Raw genomic sequence first — 8,701 nt, forward strand, 5'->3', positions numbered from 1 at the left:
AAAAGTGATACACATTGTACTAAACAGCTTCCTTTAATATATACAGACTATGAAAAAACAAATAACACATAGATTGGAAATGAGAGAGAGGCTGGTTTGGCAAGAAGTTTGCCACACTCTGAATGAACTCCTTAGATTTATATGTTCATTGACTGGATGAAGATGAAAGATCGAGCTACCAATCCCAGTCTCCCGTTTTCTTTCTCGGGTTTATAAACATATTACTTATTATTTCAAGATAACTAAAAATAGTTATAACATAATCCCTTTCAGTCTTTACTTTGGTCAGTTTTTCCAAGTAATTTGTAGTAGTGATTAGTATTGTCTTTTTTATGTATTTAATAGTTACATCTAGGTTAGATTTGATTAGCTCCTTTTGAAATAATTGTATTAGCTTGTCTAAATCTCCTTGAATATTCCATCGAGTCGAGTGTTTATTTTCTATTCCACACAGCTTAGTACTATCAGCGAATTAGAAGAAGAAAAAAAAAGTTCAGAGTCAATATCATTGATATATAGAAGGTAAGAAGTAGCTGATGCCGAAGTCATTATCATTACCATATATATATATATATATATATATATATATATATATATATATATATATATATATACAGGGTGGTGCAAAAGTCTGGACCCATAGGAAATTTATTATATAACAATTTACAGTTTACATATAACAATTGATTTAATTATGTAACTGTAACTATCAAACAATTTCCACATTTTGCGAAGGATGTGCGCAGTTTTTTGGACAATACATTTCCAAGGAAATAGATTGGACGTCGAGGACCGGTTGAATGGCCATCAAGATCTCCGGATTTGAGTCCTTTGGATTTTTTCTTATGGGGACATCTTAAATCAGTGGTTTATGCTAACAGACCAAGAACATTACAAGCACTAAAAGATAACATCACACAAGAAATTGAAACCATAAGAGGGAATAGCTATATGTTGACAATGTGCAAAATTCATGTACCTCGCGAGTGAGAGTCTGGAAGAAGATGGAAATCAGTTCGAACACTTATTGTAACTGAAAATTGCTTGATAGTTACATTTTCATAATTAAATCAATTATATGTAAACTGTAAATTGTTATACAATAAATTTCGTATGGGTCCAGACTTTTGCACCACCCTGTATATATATATATATATATATGTGTGTGTGTGTGTGTGTGTGTGTGTGTGTGTGTATCAAATAATTCTGACAGTTGTCCCCAAACTCGAACCTGAAACTTGTGCGGCGAAAGGTCGTTGCTCTACCGACTATGCTACCGAGACTATAAGATTCTGCAATCCCGGGGTTAATCTAACTCCCGCGGGATTTGAGTCGACTGCTAACTGTCGTCCTAATCTCAATTTTACGAAGAACCAAGCCCATTTGTAGCTAATGGTTAAGCTGGTACGCATCCTTGATAGACTTTCGTCGTTGTAATACCTGAACAGAATCGCCAATGACGACGATGTCAATCAAATACTTCCGACAGTTGTCTCCGGACTTGAACCCGAGACTTGCGCGGTGACGGGTCGTTGCTTTACCGACTATGCTACCGAGACTATAAGATTTTTCAACCTCGGGACTAATCTAACTCCCGCAGGATTTGAGTCGACTGCTAACTGTCGTTATAATCTCAATTTTCGAAGAGCCAATTTCACTTGTAGCTAGTAGTTAAGCTGGTACGTATCCTTGATAGACTTTCGTCGTTGTAATGCCTGAATAGAATCGCCAATGACGAAAGTAAGTAACCCCGATGTTGAAGACTATTAAAGTCTCGGTAGCATAGTCGGTAGAGCAACGACCCGTCACCGCGCAGGTCTCGGGTTCGAGTCCGGGGACAACTATCGGAACTATTTGATTGACATCGTCGTCATTGGCGATTCTATTCAGGTATTATAAGGACGAAAGTCTACCAAGGATACGTACCAGCTTAACCACTAGCCACAAATGCGCTTAGTTCTTCGTAAAATTGAGATTAGGACAGCAGTTAGCAGTCGACTCAAATCCTGCGGGAGTTAGATTAACCCCGAGTTTGAAGAATCTTATAGTCTCGGTAGCATAGTCGGTAGAGCAACGACCTGCCACCGCACAAGGCTCGGGGACAGCTGTCGGAATTATTTGATTGACATCGTCGTCATTGGCGATTCTATTCAGATATGTACGTATGCATGTATGTATGTATGCATGTATGTATGTATGTATGTATGTATATATACACATGTATATATATGTATATATATATATATATACATACGTATATATATATATATATATATACAGTATATATATATATATATATACAGTATATATATATATATATATATACAGTATATATATATACAAATATATACAGTATATATATATGTATATATATATATGTATATATATATACATATATATATATATATATATATATATATTCATTGGTGGTTTTAAGGGGAAATAGAAAAACATGGATTAGAAAAGGACCATCAAAAAGCATTTTCTTATCATATATCCATATCTATCCTTTAATTAGGACATTTCCTAAAGTATTGTCTTATCTTATGTTATATCTTGGAAAACTGATGAAATAGAAAAAAAATGATATGCAGGATGTGTAAGTGACACTGACATGCATTTTTCGGGATTACATACACATTCTTCATACTTCTTAAGATCTTATGCACACAGAATTTAATTTTTTCATATATGTAATGTTATGAAGATCCTGAACACACAAAACTTAGTGACTTTTACGTAGAGTCTTTTTTATGAGAATCACCTTGAGAAAAATTTACAGACTAATCGAAAGGCAAGACATTTCTCACAAAAGTCTAAGTGGCAGATAATTCTCTCTCTCTCTCTTTCACTACCAATGAAAGAAATTACTAAGAAAAATCTAAATTTTCAGACTTGGTTTGTGGTTAATGATTTTTTCTCTCTGTCAATTAAAGAAGTTATTTCGAGAAAAATATCAGACTGTGTTTGTGGTTAATGGAACAATCATTGTGCTATCATTTTCGACGTAGAGTTTCTTTTTTAGATGTTACCATGCGATTTCAATTAGCTGAAGATTCATCACTATGGCAAAGTCACTCTCCACTAATCACATTCTAACTAAAACTAGACAATTCTATTCTTCCAATTATGCCCTACACAAGGTACTGGCTGCATAGACTTTATATCTTAGGGGGCTTTAGTGAAACCTCTACGGACCAGAGTTATGTAGCTTCATTTCATATCTAGAGACTTGTATCTACTCAAAAATCAATGCTTATCGTTTTTATACCACAAATGTCTTACTAGCTGAAACCGTCACCTTTGCTCTTTGTGTTTGGACGCTGAGGATAAATGGTGATCATTTTTACACATTGGGCTCGATCTCAGGATTTTTCGGAAGAGAACGAAGCCCAGTGTCTCAGAGTACATTGGACGGTGAGGATATTGGTTCCTATCCCCGTTCTATCTTCAGATATATAAGGGGCTTACTACTCTGTCGCAAAATATAATAAAGGTATTGACCAACGGAATGGGATTAACGCCTTCTTTGGTAATTTATTTACTGACTTTATATACATGGTAATAAAAGATACCAGGTAGAAAATGCAATCCTTAAGACTCAAGGCATTCTTTCGAACGCGCAGTTGAGTTCTCTAAAAGTCACATACACTAAGACGCCGAATTCGGAGGCTCTGTGCTTCAGGATCTGCAGAGACCACTTAAGCTCCTCTCATAGCAGCGTCAGTACAAGAACAAGACTCAAGCATCAAGCATCATTTTATAAATAACACGTAACAATATAACTTAGAAACAGGAAGAAGAAGAGCTTAGGTACAACAATGAAGGAAGCAGGATTCGTTCTGGCCGGTCAAGGATCGAAGAAAATTGATCGTGACTTCTTAGACACAGGAGGTAGCTAGTCATCTGCTTGGAAGGATTCATTGACATACTCATGGCCACTCTTTCTCGAGGTGTTTCTGGTTGTTGTATTGTCGTTCCTTACGATATCGTTAGTATTTTCTTTGTTATCATTATCTACATTACGTTGAGACTTATCCAACACCTGGCATTTTTCGGAGATGGTGGTCAGCGCGCCACTTCCGACCTCCCTCTTCTCGTTACTCTGACTAAAACCGATCTCTTCGAGTCTTGGGTGGATGTCCTTCAAGTTCGCTGCCCTGAAGATGCCTCTGGAATTGGGGAAAGTGTTGAAACGACAAACTGGGTTCTTGAAATCGTTTTTCGAGGCAAAGAACTCGATGATCTTCGCGCTTGTCTCCGCTTCAAGAGCCTTGTCGTGGCCCTCGTCGTCGTTTCTGGGCGCCGGGGATTCAGGGTCACTGCAGATGGATTCGCTGTTCCAGGACTGTTCTTGGGCAGTGCCGAAGATCAAGTAAAGGACAGCTTGCACGAGGTAGATCCCGGCGGTGATGTTGAACACCATCTGCCAGCGTTCGAATGTTTGCTGCGGGAGATGGAGAAAACATTTAGAGATCCTGAACATAACGTTTCAGCCTATCTTCATTCTTTATGAACTGCCTCGATTTTTGTTTAGGATCAGCTTCGAGCCCACTGAATGGATTTTTGCATTTTAGTGAGTGTTTGCGTTTTAACTTGCTTACGGGTGTCCTAAAAATTCACACCACTAATGCCTTTGCTTGTTTTATCTATATATATATTTATCTATCTATTCGCTTACCTATTTATATATTTATACTGATAAAGGCTAAGAGTGTTTTGGTGAACCTCAAAACATACACTACCCAAACCTGAGCTGCATGTAAACACACACACACACACACACACACACACACACACACACACACACACACACACACACACACACACACACACACACACACACACACACACACACACACACACACACACACACACACACACACACACACACACACACACACACACACACACACACACACACACACACACACACACACACACACACACACACACACACACACACACACACACACACACACACACACACACACACACACACACACACACACACACACACACACACACACACACACACACACACACACAGTAAAAAATAAAACAATAAAATGAAGATAAGTAAATAGATAAATAAATAATAAATAAAATAAAGATAAATAATATAATATAAAATAAGATAGATAAGAACAAAACAAGGTAAAAATAACATTAAAAAAAAAACACCATGAAGAAGACACCGTACCTGATTGTTAATCAGAGCGCCAACAGTCATAGGTGCCAGGAACCCGGGGATGTTGGCCAACGTGTTCACAATGCCACACAAAGTTCCTGCGTAGTTCGGCGCAACATCAATGGCATTGACGTAGTGCCCGGAGAAGATCGCTCCTGTCAGAGAGACGGCCACGAAGAGGAGGGACACAGTGCCCAGACGGTCGCATTCCGTAAACCAGAGTCCCACAAGGCACAGAGCTGGTCCTAAGTTGGCTGTAGAATGGACAAAAACGCATAATTTTTATGTTGATTAGCTAAATTATCTTTTTTTTTTTTTTTACATGAATAAAAATCTTTGCTTGACTCTTTAGACTACGTTGACAGAAGCACAACCCTAATACCTCTATTCCTTTATATGTCTATCATATTTTATTTTCTGTTTAGTTTATCATATGTATTTTTGTATGTATATTGATTCCTACCTATGGTGTTTGCTATTTTCCTTAGCATGGTGGTCTTGAGGATTTCCTTGCGCTGCAAAAAGTCTCCCAGAGTTCCAATAAAGAGTGAGAAGATCCACATTCCCAAATAAGGTAAACCAGACACCAGAGCATTCTGGAATAAAAAACGAGATGATTTCAATTCAAGAAGGCATTGGTAGATAAAAGATCAAAATACTTGTTAGTGAATGTTAGCAAGAGCTGATCAGGATCCCCTCCTCTCAAAAAAAACAAAAGAAAACAAATTATCTTGAGTAGATAACAACCAACTTTCGAGAGTTTTTGAGAAACTGAACTTCTTTAAATATCAGCGTGAGTCGAGATCGGCTAGATAAAAGACAAAGCCACTTACGGCCTTGATGTCCTGGTGCAGCATGGTCTTCATGTAGAGAGGAACTGCCGTCAGGAAAGTGTAGAAGCCCCAGTTATTCCCAAGGGCAGCCACAATGATCGTCCAGACGGGCATGGAAGTCGCAACTTTCTTCCAAGGAACGGACCTAGCCTAAGGAAGAGAAGAATACTAAATGAATAAACGAATACAAAACAACCAGTGGATACAAAACACAGAATACAACAACCAATAAACCTCATACTCATTCTGTGTAGTGACTATACATTTACACAAAGCACATCACATACATGATAATACATAAAACGCGATATCTACCTTTCCTGTATTGTTACTCCCCAGGGATTCATTGATGTAATTCTTCTCGTCCTCTGTAATCCATCTAAAGGTGTTCGGAGAATCAGCCACGATGAAGAACCATGACAGGCACCATAGGAGAGTCATGGCTCCCTGGACATAGAACACGGTCTCCCAACCAAAGGCGTTGATGATGGTCGCCGCTAGAGGGAAGGCCACAATAGTTCCTGCAGGTCCTCCTGAAGAAGTACAGTTAGGGGAGTCAGTTAACAGGCAGATATTAGCCCTTTTCGATGTCGAAGAAGAGGGGACTCTTCCAAATGAACAATGATCTTACTGAGGTAAGTTTTGTTAATGTCTTAGCTTTCATGAGTTTTCAAGATGAATGGGCTCAGGTGACACCCTTGGTGCCTAGTTGAACACATTTGATCAAATTCTCTCAAACCATGACCGCACTTTATTGATTCTGTTCTTGCTAAAGATATGTGATTACATGCAAATGAGGAAACGAACTTAGGCTTGAAGGAGCTCTCAATCATCCGGGACTTCTCTTTAGGTCTGACTCACATCCTCAGGGACAAGAAGCCATATGTCCTTAGCAAGAACAAAGTCAACGAAGTGGATCGTCAAGTTGAAGGTTGACAACTTTTAGCTTACCAGCGTAGATGACAGATGACATGACCGACCTCTCCATCTTGGGAGCCCATTTGGAGAGCAGGGCATGGGTACTGGGGGAACAGACACCCTATAAAGGAGAAAATGAATAAATAGATAAATAAACAACCATAACGCGACACTTACTTTTGTTAAAGTCACCCCTTTCGACGCCTATGCCCGTTTCTAAGGTAACTGAATTCCTGGTGATTTCATCAACCAACACTCGCCAATTAGAAAAAAAGGCTACTATTATCCCTCTCCTCCTCGTTATTATCATTATCATTATTATTATCATTATTATTATTATTATTATTATTATTATTATTATTATTATTATTATTATTATTATTATTATTATTATTATTATTATTATTATTATTATTATTATTATTATTATTATTATTATTATTTCTTGCTGTATTGCTTCTGAACAGTGTCAGCCCAGCAAACCTCCAAAAATGTATATACATATATATATATATATATATATATATATATATATATATACATATATATATACATATATATACATATATATATATCCATATGTATGTATATACATATATATATATATATATATATATATATATATATATACATATATACACACACACAGATCTGGGCACAGGGGTGACCCTTCATCCACAAGGTAATAAGGTAGAAGGGAAAACAAATAAACAATAAACGAAGAATCGAAGATTGAGCTTACCAAAACAAACCCGATGAGCATTCTGACGGCGATAAAGAGGATCGGAGAGATGCGGGCGGAGGAAGGAAGGAGGACGGTGAGGAAGGCTGCTGTGGCGATGGCTCCGCCCAGAATCCTTCGGGGTCCGTAGAGTTCGGCCAGACGGCCGCCTGGAAGCTGTGTGATGATGTTGCCCCAGTAGAAGGCTCCTGCGACCAGACCCTGCGTCCACTCGTCCCATTCCAGGTCACCGTTCTGGAGACGGGAAAGAGGTCTGCATGAGGTTATTGTGTATTGAGATTTGTGAGATTTGTATTTAAATATGCACATGCACACATAAACACACACACACGCACACACACACGCAAACACACACGCACACACACATGCACACACACACACACACACACAACTCGGTGGCGCAGTTGGTAGAGCGCTGAACTGCTACCATGGTGGCCCGTAGTTCTTGGTTCGAATCCTGCCCAGGGCCGAAATTATTTCGGTACCGCTGCGCTTCGGGTCGTTACTCTGACTCTCGTGGGCGGGGAGTTGGGTGTGTGTGTGTGTGTAAGGTCATAGCATTACCCATAGATCGGACCTACGAGCTCTGAGCTCTCTTCCAGGAGGGAAATAGCTGTCGATCACGAGTCCAACACGTGATCCAAAAGACCAAGTGAATACACACACACACACACACACACACACACACACACACACACACACACACACACACACACACACACACACACACACACACACACACACACACACACACACACACACACACACACACACACACACACACACACACACACATACACACACACACACACACACACACACACACACACACACACACACACACACACACACACACACACACACACACACACACACACACACACACACACAGTTACTCTACTCACTCTCCCACCCTTCCACTTGCCCGGTCCCCGCCTGCCAAAGGACCTTCCCGCTCAGTGAGTCACAGGTACTCACGTAGGTCCCGTGGCTCTCCGACATCTCAGCCCGGAAGCC

At 39.4% G+C, this 8,701-nt stretch overlaps 1 protein-coding gene across 1 annotated transcript in view; it reads right to left on the reverse strand.

Annotated features, from left to right (window-relative positions):
- Nucleotides 1-3,586: 3,586 nt before the first annotated feature.
- Nucleotides 3,587-8,701, reverse strand: part of LOC143030937 (putative inorganic phosphate cotransporter) — an 11,094-nt gene continuing 5,979 nt past the window's right edge. The window contains exons 2-9 of the mRNA XM_076194223.1: nt 8,663-8,701; nt 7,685-7,918; nt 6,976-7,063; nt 6,340-6,557; nt 6,025-6,174; nt 5,655-5,787; nt 5,204-5,445; nt 3,587-4,447 (exon numbers count right to left, since the gene is read on the reverse strand). The exon at nt 8,663-8,701 is cut by the window's right edge and continues 176 nt beyond it. Of these exons, the coding sequence (XP_076050338.1) occupies nt 3,899-4,447; nt 5,204-5,445; nt 5,655-5,787; nt 6,025-6,174; nt 6,340-6,557; nt 6,976-7,063; nt 7,685-7,918; nt 8,663-8,701 (1,653 nt within the window). The 3' untranslated portion in view covers nt 3,587-3,898. The remainder of the gene's footprint in view (nt 4,448-5,203; nt 5,446-5,654; nt 5,788-6,024; nt 6,175-6,339; nt 6,558-6,975; nt 7,064-7,684; nt 7,919-8,662) is intronic.

This window comes from Oratosquilla oratoria, chromosome 1 (assembly GCF_046742065.1).
Source record: "Oratosquilla oratoria isolate Oo_2021 chromosome 1, ASM4674206v1, whole genome shotgun sequence".
Taxonomy (NCBI): Eukaryota; Metazoa; Arthropoda; class Malacostraca; order Stomatopoda; family Squillidae; genus Oratosquilla; species Oratosquilla oratoria.